The sequence below is a fragment of the Stylophora pistillata genome, chromosome 3 (assembly GCF_964205215.1).
Source record: "Stylophora pistillata chromosome 3, jaStyPist1.2, whole genome shotgun sequence".
NCBI lineage: Eukaryota > Metazoa > Cnidaria > Anthozoa > Scleractinia > Pocilloporidae > Stylophora > Stylophora pistillata.
The window spans coordinates 21,648,089-21,667,463 of record NC_142521.1 but is presented as its reverse complement, the minus strand read 5'-3'; the positions used below and the strand labels follow the sequence as shown (position 1 = coordinate 21,667,463).

The 19,375-nt window shown below is 36.5% G+C and overlaps 1 protein-coding gene across 7 annotated transcripts in view; it reads left to right on the top strand.

The window, feature by feature from the left end:
* The first annotated feature begins 524 nt into the window (after positions 1 to 524).
* Positions 525 to 19,375, top strand: part of LOC111332603 (protein FAN) — a 31,540-nt gene continuing 12,689 nt past the window's right edge. For 2 of the 7 annotated variants that reach the window (XM_088753665.1, XM_088753664.1), the window contains exons 1-19: positions 8,064 to 8,195; positions 9,649 to 9,747; positions 10,337 to 10,415; positions 10,689 to 10,744; positions 10,833 to 10,926; positions 11,026 to 11,094; positions 11,278 to 11,322; positions 11,560 to 11,612; positions 12,572 to 12,612; positions 13,366 to 13,457; positions 13,675 to 13,746; positions 14,087 to 14,186; positions 14,573 to 14,666; positions 14,893 to 14,975; positions 15,277 to 15,356; positions 17,391 to 17,481; positions 17,908 to 17,971; positions 18,716 to 18,767; positions 19,176 to 19,296. In XM_088753665.1, coding sequence (XP_088609791.1) covers positions 8,131 to 8,195; positions 9,649 to 9,747; positions 10,337 to 10,415; positions 10,689 to 10,744; positions 10,833 to 10,926; positions 11,026 to 11,094; positions 11,278 to 11,322; positions 11,560 to 11,612; positions 12,572 to 12,612; positions 13,366 to 13,457; positions 13,675 to 13,746; positions 14,087 to 14,186; positions 14,573 to 14,666; positions 14,893 to 14,975; positions 15,277 to 15,356; positions 17,391 to 17,481; positions 17,908 to 17,971; positions 18,716 to 18,767; positions 19,176 to 19,296 — 1,450 coding nt within the window. In that variant the 5' untranslated portion in view covers positions 8,064 to 8,130. Of the gene's footprint in view, positions 664 to 6,712; positions 6,881 to 7,026; positions 7,044 to 7,445; positions 7,626 to 8,063; positions 8,196 to 9,648; positions 9,748 to 10,336; positions 10,416 to 10,688; positions 10,745 to 10,832; positions 10,927 to 11,025; positions 11,095 to 11,277; positions 11,323 to 11,559; positions 11,613 to 12,571; positions 12,613 to 13,365; positions 13,458 to 13,674; positions 13,747 to 14,086; positions 14,187 to 14,572; positions 14,667 to 14,892; positions 14,976 to 15,276; positions 15,357 to 17,390; positions 17,482 to 17,907; positions 17,972 to 18,715; positions 18,768 to 19,175; positions 19,297 to 19,375 lie in introns of those variants that run through there. The other 5 variants (XM_088753661.1, XM_088753660.1, XM_088753666.1 and 2 more) reach the window with 5 other exon arrangements.

Below are 19,375 nucleotides of genomic sequence, written 5' to 3'. Positions count from 1 at the left end.
TTTCCTGACAGTGAAAAAAGCAATCACAAAAGACCCCTTCAAGATACAAACAAGGATAACCGTTTTGATGAAGTGTTTCTCGGCTCAAATTTTCGTATTGCTTACCGTCTTCTGAATCGTCTAACATCACCGACGTTGTGGTCGTTTCCTAAGTTATCGTGAAAAAAAAAAACGTTAAAAAACGTGAAAAACGTGAAAAAACGTGAATGTGACACTGTCGTGGCCTAAGAGAAAACTGTAGTTGTCCGCGGAATAATTCACTTCTGTTTTGCGAATATGTTAGCGTAGGAATCAATGAGATATGTTTGTCACAAAACAGCTACGACAACACGTGTTCTTATAGAGAAACAGTAATGATAACTCGGGCTTTTTTTTAACAAGTTTGGCTGTGCGGAGCATTTGCTACTTTGATAAAGTCAGAGGTATCGTGCTTTGATCATCCCACAAATTTTTGCTAAGAATTGCTTTGTTTGTTGGCCAAGGAGAAAGCGAGAACTGACAGGCAAAACCAAAGTGTCGCCTTTCTGACGGGAGGAAACCAGCGGTTTCCCAGACATAAGCGTAATGAGCCGTTAAATGGCAGGTTTTCGCCAACGAAAGCCAAGTGGAACAAGATATAAAGACGAAAGGTTCAATAATGTTTGGAGATTGCTTTCCTTGTCTGTAAGTACTGAAAATTTTATGTTTGCTGATAAAATAAAAACATCCGCCTTTAGGGCGCTAATAGCACCGACAGAAGCGCATCGGAAATCTTTGTTGCTTCATTGTAACTGATTTCAATAACATTTGATAAAACGAAAAAAATATTGCTTCAGGGTTGAACTCGAAAAGGTTCTAAACATCACTTGTTTAGATAATAACCTATACAAATCAATTTCAACAACTTGGATGAATTGATTAATGTATCGACAGAACTGAGAATCAACTTAAATCAGCGAATTAGTGTACTTTATTCCCTCATTTTTTTTTTTATCAAACAGGATAATGACAGATTTGCTCAGCTTGTTCTTTTTTCATGTCGCTGTATTTCTTCATTACTTTTACACTAACCGAGTTACTGACGAATAAAAGAGTAAAGGTGTTTTTTTTGCAAAAATCATCATAGCTGTAGTAAAATCATGCGCAAAATTTGGTTAATTTGAATCTGATTGTCGATCCAAAGTCTGAAAAGTCAAAACGAGTGACGAAAAGGTGAACGATAAGTTTCGAGGTCTGCGTGCTAAATGTTTTGAGCCGTTTTTTTCGCTCTGATCTTTATTAAGTACGATTTCGATTGAGCCTGCGTTCAAAATAAGGTTAATAGCATTTCCATCGATTACACAGGGCCATTCGCCTCTTTATGTTATTGTTTGATATTGGCACCACATTCGTGGGTAATGCTTTCTCATTTCAGGATTAATTAAAAGCAAGTGTTATTGAAGAAAAAAAAAACTAAATTGATAAAGGTGTCATACTGTAAGGGAGACATATCAAACGGTTATTCAGTGTTGTTTTGCGACAAAAACAAAACTGCAACAATTTTGTCGTTTGAGCCCAACTGATTTTAGGTTTTAAAGTTCATACAACACGTCCTTATTAATAATGGTAAAAGGACCGATTGGAGTCCAATTCGTTCTGTTATCATACGAGTTATTGGACAAACTCGGACGACTGCAAAGCGGGAGTATGATTTGTTTGTCACGAGTATGATTACAGACCCAATTGGACAACACGAAGTCCTGTTGCCAATTGATCATAATTATTATATGGCTGTGTCTCACAAGGACTGGGAACTACCGAATTCACGAATTTAATTGGCTGAAATCAATATTGAAAGCGGTCTAGATTTTCCCATCTAGACCGGCATCTAGACTGGTCTAGAGGAAAAAAGGTACAAAGAATATAAAAAATTGGCATATAAGACACAGCCATATAAGAAACATCTTATTAACCGAGCTAGGTCGGTCTGTATGGGAGAATCTTGACCTCGGTCGCTTGTACAGACCGAACGCTCGGTTAATAAGAACTAAGTATTAAAATTTCCGGAAAAAAAAAAACAAATACAGTTAGGGAAAATATCTCAGGTAGAAACAAAGTCTAAAATAAAAAATTCCTCCATTTTGAATTCTGTTTTCAGCTGAGCGGACTTAGTATGATTGGCTGCTTAAACTGTCCGAATACAGGTGTCTGATTACAGCCAACTGTCTGATAACACTGTCAGATTACAATTCTATAGAGTAATTAGTGAAAAATAAAGCAGCTAATGCACCAATCACATTTGAGAAAACTGTGATGGTTATGATTAAAGACAATAATTAACACGAACATATTTACATAAACATCTAGTTTTCAACAACGTTGGACATAATACAAGTCTCGTATTATCGCTTTTCCATTTAGTGTCGTAAAATTAAAACCAAAGTAATTTACTTGACCCATTTTCAATATTGAGGGTCGAAAGTAATCCTGGATTGCTTTGTTTTCGTTTTACTAAACTCTGTGATTGGTCCAGAAAACGCCCGCCATTTTCTCAACAAACCATATATGCAAAACTAAAACGGACCACGACTTGGTCACCCACGTTTTCCCGCGCTTTAGGCAGTTAGGTCGGCTGGACTTTGAGCTCTCATTTTTCCTGCACTTTAGGCAGTTAGGTCGGTTGGACTTTGTGCTCTCATTTTTCCCGCGCTTTAGGCAGTTAGGTCGGTTGGACTTTGGGCTCTCATTTTTCCCGCGCTTTAGGCAGTTCTAGGTCGGTTTGGCTTTGAGCTCTCATTTTTCCGCGCCTTAGGCAGTTAGGTCGGTTGGACTTTGTGCTCTCATTCTTCCCGCGCTTTAGGCAGTTAGGTCGGTTGGAATTTGTGCTCTCATTTTTCCCGCGCTTTAGGCGGTTAGGTCGGTTGGACTTTCTGCTCTCATTTTCCCCGCGCTTTAGGCAGTTAGGTTGGTTGGACTTTGAGCTCTCATTTGGCTCTCAAAGGTATTTTCATTTCTTTCTGTCTGTTGTGATTTCTTTGGTTTTGTTTTTCCAAGATCAAAGGTAAAGTTGCAACTAGGTCACGTAATTGTTTTCAGTTTTTCATCCGATTGAGAACAGACAGGACTGGAAAGCTCTTGAATTCGCTTTGTGATTGCTTTAAAATACACTCATCATCCTCTCTAGTCAGGGAGCAGAAACCGAAAAATGGGAGTTTCGTTCAACCATCGCCACAGAAAATAATTGACACCTGATTCTTGTAGAGAAAGACCTCCTGATCAAAGCCAGGTAGTTCGTAAAGTTGAATTGTGGTATACGTTTGGAGTTAAGGGGATGTTTTCTTGGCCAGCTCACGGATCAGCATGGAAACGAGCCTACACACTCGAACGCAGTTTACATCGCTATTTCTTCGTAAAAATCAACGATTTCAACCACTTAATCTAAACTTCGTATATACATCTGCTTTATTTGTAAGTGGTAAAGTATGTCACGTGATTTTAAATGTGACCAGTAACAAATGTGCGACTATTAGAAACAAACGAGCGTTCGCCGTTGTTTTAAAGGACAACCTCGCAAAAACGAAATACGAATCCCGTCTTTATTAACTTAACTTTCTTTTGCTCTTGCTATCGTCCTAGCAAAATCTTTGGGAATTAAAACGGTTCACTGTATATCATTTTTTATCAGTTTCGATCTAGCACGCAAATGAGGCTAGTCCCTTGGAGGCAAACAAACAAAAATTATGACTCACATGAAAATGAAAAAGAAAGAAAATATTGCCGTTATTCGTTTTTGATTTACGATATTGCAACTTACGGATATATGACTACAATACTAATAAGAACAATGAGAGTAATTATTTTCACTCAGAACTAGAGTCCTCGGAATCAGAGTCAGAAACAAAGTCTAAGAGGACTCCATGTGGATTTCTACACATGTCACTGCTGGCCATTCAATAACATGCCTCTGAACATGATAAGCCTATGTTGTCACATAAGCAGTTGCTCTGAAACCCACTCTGACATGTGCTAGTCGTCAGTTCCAACAGGCTACTCGGCGCTGGTTCTTTTGTCATGTAAACCGGCTTTAGTGAGGAGTCTTCTCTCACCCATCCATTACTTTCGGGCTGCGGGAGATGCTGGATTGCAGTCAGAGCCTTTCTCCAAACAAACGTCTGATAGTTAAAGGCTAAAAGTTTCTGAAGAAACTGTGGTTTTGCGTCGGTGGGGGTAACAAGGTAATTTGGTTATATCAACTAAGTTGAAATAGTAAATTAGCCACCGTAATAAATAAAAAAAGCTGACGTTTCGAGCGTTAGCCCTTCGTCTATCATAAACAACGGCGAACGCTCGTTTGTTTCTAATAGTCGCACATTTGTTACTGGTCACATTTAAAATCACGTGACATACTTTACCACTTACAAATAAAGCAGATGTATATACGAAGTTTAGATTAAGTGGTTGAAATCGTTGATTTTTACGAAGAAATAGCGATGTAAACTGCGTTCGAGTGTGTAGGCTCGTTTCCATGCTGATCCGTGAGCTGGCCAAGAAAACATCCCCTTAACTCCAAACGTATACCACAATTCAACTTTACGAACTACCTGGCTTTGATCAGGAGGTCTCTCTCTACAAGAATCAGGTGTCAATTATTTTCTGTGGCGATGGTTGAACGAAACTCCCATTTTTCGGTTTCTGCTCCCTGACTACTCATGTAAGCAATGGGTGCGGCCGAAATGAAGTTATTGTGACTTAGTCAATTTAATAATTCCGTGATTCAGGAGTTGACTTGTTTCTTTAGCCATTAGTTCTTATTGGCTCCTTGAAGAAAGGAAGTCGTTTTGAAGCTCTTTAAGTATATCACGCGAAAATTAAGTCCTACAGCTTTTTTTAAGTGAGACACACAAACAAAGGTGACCGTTCGAGACTTAAGCCTTAGTCTTGTACAGCTCATCTTTAATATTTGAATTAAACAACAAGTGAAACTCTTCGTTTTTACTTGAAAAATAATCTCCAAAGGACTGATTGTCATTTATAGGAAACATTTCGGCCGATTTCTTCAGAGATTGACATTCATTTGATCATTTACTAACGGGACGCACTAAGTCCAATATGATTTGCTCAAGGTTTATAATGAATGTACCCCAAGGACTGAGTTCTTTCTCTGTAAGGTTTACAACCATCAATTTTGTTAAGCTAATGGTCAGCTTATAAAGGTCGTTGTAAGAAAAGGTAACTATTACAGACTCTTCATGCGAGTCCGCAGTGACCAGGTTCGCTTGGTTTGCCGAACGACTCAAGCTTGTTGTCTGCTCCCATGGCAACTTTATATTACACCTGTCCAGTACTCTTTTACTGACCTGATATTTCAACCACGTAATTTGCTATTCATGCCTGAATCTTTCTTTGTTATTGTCCTGATCATGACACGCCGGAGTTTTCAAGTTTAACTTTTTTTTGTTTTGCTTTTTTTCTTTTTAAATCTTGACCTTGTTTAAGCATAATGAATTTAAAACTTTATCGCACCTGGAAGACGCCATGAAGTATGTTCTCGGGACATTTCATGAGTTACACACATGAGAAAAATTGTCCCTTCGTATATTTATATCAGTTAATCTTTTTTGGTTCAGTTGACCGCGAAATTCATCAGGCTACAGTTCGTTTCTTTAATTATTTAGTGGAACACAGCAGATTTATGGGACACCTAAATTCAAAACTCTTCTTTTTACATCAAAGATCCTGAGAAATCAAACGAAATTTCTCAACCGTGTGTTGCTCTGTAGAATCAATATCTGATATTTTATTTAGCTTGAATATCATTTCACGAACTCCAATCTTCCTAACATTGTTTACAAATACAAGTATCTTCTTTAATGGAAATTATCAATCTATTTTGAAGGTTTTCAGTTATCAATTAAGCGTTTCCTCCATGCAGTTTCTTTTAGTATCAACAATGCGGGAAAGTAAAATTGCATTCGTGAAAAAAAGTTTACAAACTTCCAGTTCATTACGTTTTCACTAAACTGCCGACGGGGATATTTTATATACTTTGCCGATTGGTAAACATTTCCATGAGATTTCCTCATTCGTTTTGGCCTGATCGACATAATAAACTTCTTTACGCAGTGAATATGCACCCTAAACATAACTATTTCCTTTTCAAAACCGATTATTCTGAATTATTAATCGTCACTTGCCAAATTTTCCATTAAACTTGAAAGCATCTTTTGATTAATTCGACAACAGTAAAGAAAATGTGTATTTATCAAATACAAAAACATCCTTTAAAAAGTCGCGATTTCGAAAAGGTGTTTCCCTCCAAAACTTGCAATAATATATAAAATTATTCTAATTATTTGAACTTCTTTGGTCATTAATATTACCAAAAAAGGACTTGTTTAAAGTCGCCTCGAGGGCGGAAAAGATCATTATTTGCATTTTTGATCCAGAAGAGAAAATTTGCATGGAAGTTCAGTTTCTTTTGATTAGAAACTTTTTCTTTATATCATGAAGGGAAATTACCTAAATTTGTGGACTGAGAATCAATATAGAACCAATCAATGCTCGTTTGTATCTACAAAATCGTAAATGACAACGAAATAAAATTACAAAAAAACTTGCATTTTCTAGTATAAGCTGGAAAGTTTCTGTAAATACGACAAAATAAAGTTCGCATTCTGGGTAAACCTCTTGAACGGTTGAGATCAAAATTTTAATGATCTCACGCCTATAACCACCTGCCAGATCGTGAATCACCATAACAACTCTTTCTTAGAGCAATTTTGTCTGCTGTATTCTTATCGTTGTGATCGGTTTTTTGTCAACTTGTTGCTTTGACGAGCGCTTTTGTGATGAACGATGGGTTTCCTCAAAACCTTGCGCGTCAAAGGAGAAACAACTTACGGTTGGATGCGGTTGTAAAAAGGTGAAATGTTTGCAAGTGCATTCCGCCAAGTTGCTTATGGTTTAATTTTTTAAGCCAAAGACCATCTGTTTTTTAAACCATCTGTTTTGGAATATTTCTGTCTGCCAAATACAGTATCCCGGCGCTGTTTATTCTCTGGGTGAAAAACAAGCTGAAGAATAATGTACGGCAGCGACAAAGCAGAATTTCAGTTTGTAGTTTAACTTTTCCAAAAGCGACGATAGGCTAACAATTTTTGTCGGTTGAGAGTGTTCGCGATTCATTGGTCAAACCATGGAACAACAAATCAAGACAAATTGCCACATGTGGCCTAAATGATTGCTAAACATAACCGCACTTTATAAACGCTTTTAGAAGTTTCTTTGACCTGGTTTATAAATTCACTGGTAAATTGATTTTCATCCCGCATTGACGTATGCAAATTAGCTTGTTGCGTATTGTCTTTGTACGAAAACAGCCGAGACCATTATAAGTAACTAACTCATCGCAATTTCTGATCCGTAACATGGTGTTTCGAAATCTGCTGAACTATAACGCGATAATTTTCTGTTTTCACGCTCCGCAGGGCTGCGACAAGTATTGGAAGCAATGTACGAGGTAGTGTTCACACATTAGCCGATAAATCCATGGCGTTGTGGGATAAAGTTCGCAAGCGATTGGGAAATTCGGAGAACTCGGCTGGATGCAGTTGTGGTCGAGAATACCCAAATAGTGAAAGTGTTTTTTACGAAGATTACTTCACGAGGTGAGCGGGAACGGTAATTGTTGGGTAAAGTTTACAGAAGTTACGGTTTTGTAGGTTTTTAAGTTACAACTGGTGGTAAAACACGCTCGGTCTAGAAAATGTCGAGTGGTTTTCAATATTTGAAAGTTATTTGGATGTTCTTTAAAGCTCGTTATTAGTTTGTTGCTAATCCGTCGAACGAGCGGTGGTCGTTTGGTTTCTAGGAGTAGTGTGAGGGAATGAAAACGACGTTTTTACTTGGGCAGTGAAAACAAACCGGTAACATTACTGGAATTTCCCCATGAAATCGCGAATTTAGTTATTGAATCGTAATGGACGATCATTTCCGGTGTGAGATCAGAAGTAAATCCGAATAAATGTTTTCCATGTTCGAAAGGGAGATATCCTTCGCAGAAGTTATGTTTACGCGCAACCAATTTTTGCCATGGGACGAGGTGAAAGAAGAGAAGAAAGGAAAAGATAAGCGCGCGTAAGACTGGGCTCTACAGCGTTTCTTATTTACAAAATGGCGGAGCTTTCATACAACTCCAGTTCTGGGTTGGAGCCCCATACAGTTCCTTTAAAAGAGAGGTAATTCGTTGATTGTTAAATTCAGAATTCATGTAAGAGATTCTATGCCGTTTGGTTTTATTTTAAAACTTGTGTATCAAAGCCAAGAATAGTCCGGCGAAAATTCAAAAGTTTTGAGCGACCATTATCGACTCCCGTAAGAAAACAGCTGTTTTGATATTTTGCGCTAGTTTTCCGCTAATTCAACTAAATTTCTCATTTCCCTCGGAGTTTTGGGGAACATTGAATGGGAAAAATTTAGTTCTGTATCTTTTAAGATTGATCTTGTCATCAGTTTAGCGGCCCGTTAGTTTATAGGGTTACTTATCTTACACAAGAATAATCCCTGAGGTTTTCAATTTGTTTTGACTGATATCACTTCTCCAATATTGAGATTTCTTGAGGTAAGTTTTAAATTTACAGAATTAATAACTCTAGAATAAAGAAGTTCATGCCTTCTTTCAAATTTCTCTAGTTGAAGAAGAAAAGTTTCTTCTATGTTTCAACTTTATTGTTGTTTTGATCTTTGTGATGATAATTATATTTCACTTTCCTCGGAAAATGCGTTTTTTACGGTCGGAGAAATTCTTGAACTTCCTATTGCATACGATAGAGAATTAGATTAGTTATTTAGAATTAAAGCAAGCGAAATGCTTGACTTATTAGTCATACATATAGAATTTGTCTAGACATGAGACAACTTACAACCACCTTTCATGTCTGTGGTTGATTTGATCGAAGTATATGATTTACAACCCAAAATGATGACATTGTGAAATGCAATGTATGATAGAAATCTGTAATGATGATAGAAGCGAATAAACTCCATGTGGCCAAAATCACAAGTTTTTTTAGCTTTATTAATTTATTGATGGTTCATGCTGAAGATATTTTATTGTCTTATTTTTCTTCAACAGCCAAAGAGTGTTTCTTTGTGGTATAAAAAAAAAACCAAAATTGAAATTTGAGATAGAACTGAAATTTTTGCTTTGGTTAGTCAGTGCTAAAAATATTTAAAGTTGCAGAACAAAAATCCAGTAGATCTCTTTTGATAACTGGAGATGTGGCGGTTGCATATTTACATACAAGTAAATGAGCCTTTTTGGCCTCAAGAACAGGTATAAAAATAATGCAATTTTCACTCAAAAGTTAGGCTAAAAAGGCTTATTTACATGCATGTGGTTATTATTTTATATTGTGATTCAGTAAGCTTGGGTTATAATTTAGGAGTGCTACTCAACTGTTTTAAAATTGTATATGGAACAAGTTTTATATTTTCTCAATCACTGATGGTAGCAATATACTGTTTCTTAATTTCTAAATGAACAAAAACTTCTTGAAGAAGTTATGTCACACATAATGTAATACACTACTTTTAATCTGATGACAAAAATAACTCAGTAATAATAGAAATACTGATTGTATTATTAATTCACAGTTTAATTTGTTTCATTTTTCTCACTATTTCTATCAGATTTTCCTTGCTCCTGTTGGAGCCTGGAGAGATCTACTTCGAAGATTTTAGTGTTTTTCATTACCCAAGCCAATTGTCTGAAGAGGAAGCAATAAAAAGGTATACAAAGTCATGCATGTATTTGATTAATTTTAAACTCTCTTACAGTGGAGTCTATTTACTACAGGTGATGTAGTCTAAGAGTTAGCACAGTACTTAAAACTGATTTGTATATGTATTGTGTTTTATTCACTGTGGTAATGAAATTAGTCAAAGCTTAGAATACTGCTATTTGATGGGTTCCAATCCATAACTGAGGTCACCCTTCTAGTATTTTGTCAGGTTTCCATGACAGTTTGTTGAAATTCATTTATTATCTGTTGGAGTGAGGCACTATAATTGATAGTTTCTTGTTCAAGAACACATCACTGTCAGCTTGATAGGGCTGAACTGTTTCTCCCACAAGTGTTTACTCAGTATTATAACTCTTTTATCAGATCCTTGCTTCCTCTGGGATGCCTGCCATTATTATATGATAATTGATTTAGAATAGAATACTATTGTTTATCACTCAGACGTGATATCTGGATGAGACATTAGATCACAAATAAAATTTATTGCAGGAAAAACACAGTTTTTGTGAAAACATGTCATTTTTTTTTAATTATTTACTGACGTATTGTCATCTTTGAATTATATTTATTTTAAGGAAACAAAGAGGAAGATTAAAGATATGTTCGAAGTCTATTCTTTTTGATCCTATTGATACATCTTACCCAATTTTAAAGGTATACATTTAGTTGAAATTATCTCTGGTTTTGAATTTATAAGTTTTCTGTAAGTTTTCTTTCCAATGCTAAGCTTGATCTGTATTGACCACGTGTTAGTGATAATAATTTTGACAGTTAACTGGATACATTATAAAATATTGTCAGGTGCCTAGATTGTTTTACATGCCAATAATACTTTTTTTTTTAGAGACTCTCAATACTTGAAGTGTTGGTTACCAGGTTTCCTTTGGTTTCCCAACTTTATTGTTGAATTTTCAATTGTGTTTTTAGTTTCCCCTCAGAGAGTGCATTGCAATAACTCATTGGTCTGGATCTCTCATGTCAAGGTGAGGTGACATTGCTGGGCAAAGACATCTACATGACTTGTATTTAAAAAATTGATGAACAAAAGTAAGTTTGTTTTCTTTCCAACAGAATTGACACCAAAGGAGATGTTCTGGCAATTGAGTCTAAGCAGGTCATAGAAATGAAGGAAGGAAACACAATAGCTCCTTATACATTTAGAAGAGTGAGTAGCCATATCTTGTAATATGTGAAGGTCTCACTTGTTGGTCAAACTGATCTTGTATGAATTAACCTGTTATTCGCTGTTTTTTTCTTCTAATAGGAAAAAGCCAAGTATTTATTTTCGTTCAATTTTGTAGCTTTGAATTTTGTATTACCCCAGTTAGAACAGGTGGGTTATCTCCATTTGAGAGTAAGAATTGTATTCTAAGTTGTTTATTACTAATTGAAAATATATACTCCACTGAATTTTCATTCTAACCTATCTTTATTTTACTTTTTCAAGGTGAATACTTTGTTCTTTCATCAGCTGCAGTAGTTTTGAGGAATAATTATTTGTTTTCCTTCCCAACAGCTTCACAGAGCAACTACTCTTATGCCAGCTGATCAACAAGCTATGGTATGTCTGAGTTAACTTTGTCACTATAGATAATCATCAGGGTAGTCTTGAGGCTGTCTCTTGTTTGCTTATTGTTTAACTGGAAGTACGTGTCACATTTTAAAACTAGCCAAAAAAATTCAAATTGCTGTGGCTTGTCTTAAGTACTTAAAAGTACTGGTAGTTGTTTACAACAGTTTTAAAAGTTATCTAATATGTACTCTGTTTCCACTCCCACTTTTTTTCCCACTTACCTAGATCAATTCAATTGTACAATCAAGACAAGCTAGAGTTAGTTTTAACACAAGTTGGTGAGTAAATAATAATTGTTTTAATTGTGATGCTCAACGATTTTGCTTGAAAATTCTGAAAGGTATTTGATGGGTCTCTGGATATTGATGAATGGCTGCACCTGCACATAGCCTCATCTAAACACCTGGGGATGGGGGGTAGGGGAAGGCTGGGACAATTCTAGTAAGTTATACAAACCTTCAGTTGCATCCAGTGCTTGAAATTAGCAGTCGTCTGGTCATCCGAGACGACCAAAAAGTTTACCGGGTAACCAATTTTTAGTAAAATTAAGAGGCTGGTTGTCCTGAGAAAAAACAATGGACAACCCAGCCAAAAATAGAAAATAAAGTAACCATGAACAGCACCTGACCTACGTGATGGTTTTGTTTTGTCGATGTCCAGTAGTGTGAAGTTAATAATAATTTGCCTCAGCTAAGCATTTTCCTGTGTTTTGGATATCTGTAAATTTTATAAAACATTTCCAGGTACAAAAATGTAAGAGACAAACACAAGTTTGTTTTCTGGAGGCGATCAAGACAAAGACGCCATTTTGAATATGCCACAACTTAAACCCAGACTTCCGCGAAAACCATTGCCACACACTAAGAACTGTGGGATTAGTTCAAGCTTGACCGCCATAAGATTACATCTCAAGCTCTACACGGCATAAAAATGGATGTTTTTTGAGTAGTGCACTTAAATGTGTGCAGGGTTTTTCTACCGGGCAACCAAGGATTCATCAGGGCAATCAAATTCACGGCTTTGGTTGCCTGGCTTTTGTAATAGAGACAACCTGGGTTTTTTTTTTAATTTTGAGCACTGTGCATCTCTGGGTTTGCAGTTGTTGCATATCCTCCCATCTTCCTTTGTGTTTATATAAGGCTTTAAATTCCAAAGAAACTGCCAAATGATGTTCTAAATAATTAATTTAAGTGAAACTTAACTACTTTGTAAATGTTATTCATTTTGACTTCTGCAGGTTAGAAGATTTGCATGAAAAAATTGTAATGGAAACAATGGGTATGTCAGTCAGCATGTATTATTAAAACCACCTGATAATTCTTTTTGACATAATGTTAAGTAAAAGACAAGTGGAAACATCGATGCTGGCCAAGGCAATGTTATCTTTTCCTAAACTGCATTGTACAAGTTTTTAATAGAACTTGATACAAACTGATTCAGGATCCAACATTTCACACTATTTACAATGTGTATGATTACATGTCAGCTTGAATTAGTAATGCAATAGATGAAAAAAATCAAAGAAGAGTTACACAAAAAAGAGAAAAAGGAGAGGTGTATAATAGAAATTATTAAAAACTGGATCATTGGATAATGCAATTCAAGACTTTTTATTGGCTTAGCCATTATGGTATATGAGCCAATATACCATAATCTACAAATATGGTAAGCATGCACATGAGCTTAAAATTAAAAGGAGCTAAAAAATTTAGTAAAATTTAATAATTTAATTTAATGTTTTTAATAAAACAATTATTCCACTCGCACTTGTTGGATATGAGATGATTATAGCTACGCTTCTCATTGGCTATCTATCATCTCATATCCAATGCGCGCTTGTGGAATAATTGTTAAATATAATATGTAACGATTTCTTTTGAAATGTTGCCACTTCGAATAAAAGAAGAGTAGGAGTCTGAGATTTACAATGGCCCAAGATTTATAATTATTTTAGCTTCCCCATACTTAATCTAACTCCATTGAAAACTCAGAGCTAATTTTGTTTGTTTTTTTTTTTTTCTGTTATTTCAGCCAAACGAATCACCCCTCTTGTTTGCAATCCAGGTCGCATCATGCTAACTTCTTCCAGATTATACTTTCAGCCATTTAACAATGCTGACCCGGTGAGTTCCTCCAGCTGTACTTCATAACAATGTTACTTTATTTTGATTATGGTATTCATACTAAGAACAACTTGAATACTTAAAATGAAAGGTCGTGTTCAAGAACAACATCTACAATATTAAATCAAACAACAATTTCAAAAATCTTTTCTCTAACTAATGCAATTCAGATTGCTTGTTGCAATGGATATAAAATGAACATTTTCTATACTTTCAGTGCCCAGTTGTAAAGTGCAAATTGTCTAAAATCTGCAGAGTTGTGAAAAGGAGATATCTTCTCAGACATGTGGTATGTATAATCTTTACATTGAATTACTATGAACATTTCAATGAATTATGTTCCTTGGAGAGAAAGGTGCATGAAATATGCTATTAATGTGGGCATAAACAGTCAACTGATTCATCTACAATGCTAAACTGACTTGCTCATTTCTTGATAAACAGAATGGTTAAGTTGTCAGAATTTTATGGTTGTAAAGCACAGACAGAGTGCAATGTTAATGCAGATGGAGTTGTCTTTGAAGACTGATACGTTTTTTGTTGTCATCACAGACTGTAATTATCATTCAGTGTTTATCTTGTGCTCAACAATGTTTGTAAAATCTCTTTCTTTCTTTTTTTTTTATTAGGGGGTGGAGGTGTTTTCAGCTGATGGCTCTCATATGTATCTAATATTCAACTCTCCAACAGAGAGGGATTTGTTTTTTGAAAAAATTGTTCAGCAACCAGGTTCAGTGATCACTTTTTTATATTAAACATTAGCCTAAAAAAACTTAAGCCTCCTTCACAGAGGAGGGTTGTTGTTTGACCAGCGTGTTGCATTACAAGGTTGTTGCGTGACGTTCAAGTTGTTGCTTTGTTACTTTCAATAGCTGCCTCTTCTCACTTTTGGTCCGGCATGCATCAGCATAATGCCACTGGGACCCATTTGTCTAGGATAAGGTCTTTTCAACTAAAAGTTAGACAAATTAATCTTAAACGTGCCTGAAGCCATTCTAACAAAAATGTCTTAGGGAAGGTTGAAGACAGCTTACCCACAGGTACCATAAAAGATTGCCAAGAAAACGAGGGTAAGGTCAACAGCTCACTTACTATTTCGCCTTTTTTTTCTGCAGAAGTTGAATTGGAAGACACAAGACAAGAGAACATGACGTTAAGATGGCAGAATGGAGCGATTTCAAATTTTGAATATTTAATGTACCTAAATAGGTTAGTTAACGAGTGTGGTAAACTTTGAATGAGTTGTTGTGCTTTGTGTAACTATTTTTTACTCTTTTACCGCCTTTTCCTGCTCTTGAGGCCGTTTACATCTATTAACTTGATTTCTCATTGGCTTTTTTTGATAAATTTCTCTGTTCTGATTGAAAATCTGTAAGTGACTCGTTCAAAATTCACTGAGTACTTCACTTGCTCTGACTGTTTTACTGACTTTTAGTTTAGCAGATAGAAGTTTCAATGATCTCACACAGTATCCAGTATTCCCTTGGGTTATATCAGACTACAAGAGTGTAGAGCTTGGTATGTTCTCAGCTCTATTAATTTCATATATAATTTGTTAGACGCCACCACTGCAAATATTTCAGAAACAGAAGCGTAACAGATCTCTGTCGTTAGTTTTTGGGAGGCAAGTTGCAAGTCGCTCTTTTACAACTTTCTAACTACTATTGTGTTGTTTTAACATCCTAATATTCTAATCTTAAATCTCATATTGAACGCAACTGAAGCAATTAGAATAGTTCAATTTTTTGAGAAATTCTCCTTGTGTACATTCAAGAGTGACTTATACAAACTAACCTGAGTTGAATTTTGTTTTTTTTAGATTTCGAAAATGGAGAAACATTCCGGGATTTATCCAAACCAATAGGAGCACTGAATGAAACAAGATTAGCTCAACTAAAGGTATAGAGCATGGCTCGACACTAACGGTAGCCCGCTAGCCACAGACTAGTAGAAATTCAGTTTTGGCTAGTGGTTTTCAATTTCCACTAGCCAGTTTGGTTAGTAAACTGACTGAAATTATCGTAACATCTAAAAACATCTAAGATGTCACTAGTCACTTGGCTAGTAAGTTGAAAAATTAGTGTCGAGCCCTGTTAAGAGTTTGACATGTACAGGGTATCTAAATGATACTGTATGGCCGTTTGGGGATATGACTTTTGCCATCTCAAGTTCGTGATATTATTAAGAGATGCTGTCAGAATAAGAATCGTATCCTCAAGCAGCTGTGCAGTTTTATTTTCATTAAACAGAAGAAAACAAGCATCTGATAGAAATATATGAAATTCTCAACCTGAAGACCTTGTTTCGCCCGCAGGAAATGTTTTTTCATTTCATGTACGTACTGAACATTTTCCTTGCTGAAGAAAATTTAATGTATTGCCAATAGCAGACGAATTCGACTTCTTTTATGTTGGTAAACTGAGCAATCTCTTCTTAAAGGCGTTAACACCTTCAGCTGATTGATTTGACGACATGATGATGTTGAAAATGAAAAAAAAAAAGTCATCTTTTATCGACAGAGGAAATTTTGTATATCAGTAATTTCTTTAAAACTAAGACTAGGTTTACACTAGAGGAGAGTTTTCCGGATTCGTAAATGTTTCCGGATTCATCAATTTTGGAGTATTCGGATTCTTAGGCGTTTACACTGAAAGGATATTCGGATTCCTGACCGTTTACACACAATGACTACTGAGATACAATGAATATATGAAGTTCATATATTTTGAACTGCGATATTAGATACGTATGATGCACGACCCTTGCAGTAAATAGCGCTATTTTATGCAATAGCGAAAATCAGACCTGAGAAAAATCAGGCCTGTACGGGACTCGAACCACTGACCTCTGAGATACTAGTGCAGCGCTCTACCAATTGAGCTAACAAGCCAACTGGGAGCAGGCCGTTAAGTTGATTCGTAATAAACCCGTGAAAGTGATAAATGAGATACAATGAATATATGAAGTTCATATATTTTGAACTGCGGTATTAGTTCAAAATATATGAACTTCATATATTCATTGTATCTCATTTATCACTTTCACGGGTTTATTACGAATCAACTTAACGGCCTGCTCCCAGTTGGCTTGTTAGCTCAGTTGGTAGAGCGCTGCACTAGTATCGCAGAGGTCAGTGGTTCGAGTCCCGTACAGGCCTGATTTTTTTCAGGTCTGATTTTCGCTATTGCATAAATAGCGCTATTTACTGCGAGGGTCGTGCATCACACGTAATGACTACTCCGGGAACATTCAAAATGGAATGGTTACCAAGCCGAGTGTTGTTTCGTCGTTCGATCGACAAAGTGAAAATGCCTCCCCGAAAAAGGCTAGAGTAGATCCAGATGCCACTGAGGCAAATTTGAGTTGGACAGATGCCAAGCCATCTACGTCGTCGGCGATTAAGTGTGGCTGACGTTAAACTTCCTTGCAATAATAACTTGCGTTTCCTCAGAAATATTGCGGTACACATGATAAAATTTATCGCCTGAACCTGCGACAAGATTAGGCAACCGGAGACCGCCAGCAATGTTAGCACCGGATCCTCCATTTTGGTTTCACCGCAAACTCAAAAGATGGCAGGCGGAAATAATATCCGGATTCGAGAAAAAAAAAAGCGGTTACACGACAAAACTTTCCGGATTCAAAAGTTATCGGATTCAAAGTTTCCACTTTAAATTCCGGTTTCAAAATCTCCGGAGACACGACCAAACCGGGGAGTTTTTATTTCGGATTCGTCCACTTTCGTGTAAACGGCAAAATCAATCCGGTACCAAAACGTTTCGGATTCATCACGAATCCGGAACAATTTCCTCTAGTGTAAACCTAGTCTAAAAGTTTTTTATTATTGTTGTTATTGTTGTTGTTGCCTTTTGTAGACAGACCGTGTTTGTTAACTGAGTGACGTTGTAATAATGTTTTAACTTCTTCATTCAGGAGCGATGCAAAGAGATGCCGGATCCAAAGTTCCTGTATGGATCTCATTACTCCACCCCTGGATATGTGTTGTACTATCTTGTTAGAGTTGGTAAGTTTTAAGCCGTAGAGCGCTTTTGGATTGAGTGTCGTCAAACCATAACCAGAACCATAGTAATGACAACTGCCAATCAAAAGAAAGGATTAAGAGCCAATGAGAAGTTAAAAGTAAAATCGACCAAATTGCGTAAAGCGCGGCAAAACGCGGGTGACCAAGTCGTGATTGGTTTTGGTTTTGGTTTTGCATTTGATTGGTTGAGAGACTGGCGCGGATTTCTGGTCTTATCACAGAATGTAGTAAGTAAGAACAGAGCAATACTGGGTCATTTTCGACACTCGATTGAAAATTGCTTTAAAATGATTAATTTTCAGCTTGGTGTGATGATAAACGAAAGCAGATAACAGTTGACTTGATTTGTTACAAAATGATGATGATTAGGGGTGAAAGTGTTAATTAAGGCCTTGTTTCTTTTCACAGCCCCTGAATTTATGCTCTGCTTACAAGGAGGAAAATTTGACCAGCCAGATAGATTATTTAACAGGTGAGTTTTAAAATGATTTCGTATGTATTGATAAGTCTATTTTGGTGTGGACGCTATGATTTTGTTATAGAGATGAATGAGGCAATTCTGGAATAACACTAACACTTCTGGCTCGACACTAACTGTTCAACTGACTAGCTAAGTGGCCAGTGACAACTTAGATGTTACGACAATTTCAGTTTGTTTACTAGCCAAACTTGCAAGTGGAAATCGAAAACCCCCAGCCAAAACTGAATTTCTACTAGTCTGTGGCTAGTTGGCTACCGTTAGGGTCGAGCCCTGAATAAGTGAAGATGGATTTCAAAATAACCCACACCTCTTTGGTAGTCGAACGTGCGCTAACTTCAAACGGAAGGTCTAGGGCGGGATTAAAAACGGGGAGTGGGACTAGGACGGGATTAAAAACGGGGAGTGGGACTAGGACGGGATTAAAAACGGGGAGTGGGACTTGGGAGAGACGCCAAAGCTAAAATCGTAGACCCGATTTTTGAGCTTCGCGTACGAATTAGTATTAAAAATAAAATAAGAAACGATGATAACTCAGTGTTTGCATTCTATAGAGATGTAATTCTTTTGTCAGACATGGCATCGTAGTTCTAAAGGTAGTCCAAACGATGTGCAATACTTCAAACAAAGTAACTAATTGATACCAACTAAATATACATCTAGGCCTTAGTCTCTAATGATCATCTATAATCTAGGGAAAGTTTGTCCTCACTGTTGTGTTGTTTTGTGGAATTATAGTATTGCTGAAACTTGGGAGAATGTTTTGACAGGACATGCGGATGTCAAAGAGGTTTGTGCAAGTTCATTGAGTTGATTCCTCCCTCCCGCCCTTATTTTCAAATTATTGCCTTTTCTTTCATATTAGCAGTGTAAAGGATTATGTTTACGAACTGCTAACTAGTCTAAAAGTAGGCATGGTCACTAAAGATGGTAAACCCTTTTTCACAAGCGTGGGATCAAGAAAACTGCTCTCGCATGTGACTCGCTCTTCACACTCTCCTCGCTCGCCTGAAAGACGCAAAAAAAATAAAAGATTAAGATTTAAAAAATAATAAAAAGTAACAACATATCATGAAAAGGCACTTATTCTGCTGGCAAGTGAAGACTGAAGATTGAAACATTTCCTAGTCGCGTGTTGCTGTTTTTAAGCTCTCTAAAAATATTTCACTGGAGAATCTTTTTTTCTCATTTCAAACAGCTGATTCCTGAATTTTTCCAGTCATCGGGCGAGTTTTTGTTAAACAGTCAAAGTTTGCCATTGGGCTGCAAACAGGACAAGACAAAAGTCATGGATGTTGAGCTCCCAGCCTGGGCCAAAGGTGGGATGAGAATGATGAACAACCTAACTCTCTTTATGCGCATCAGTATACTGTTCAGTGCACTGATGTTGAGTATAAA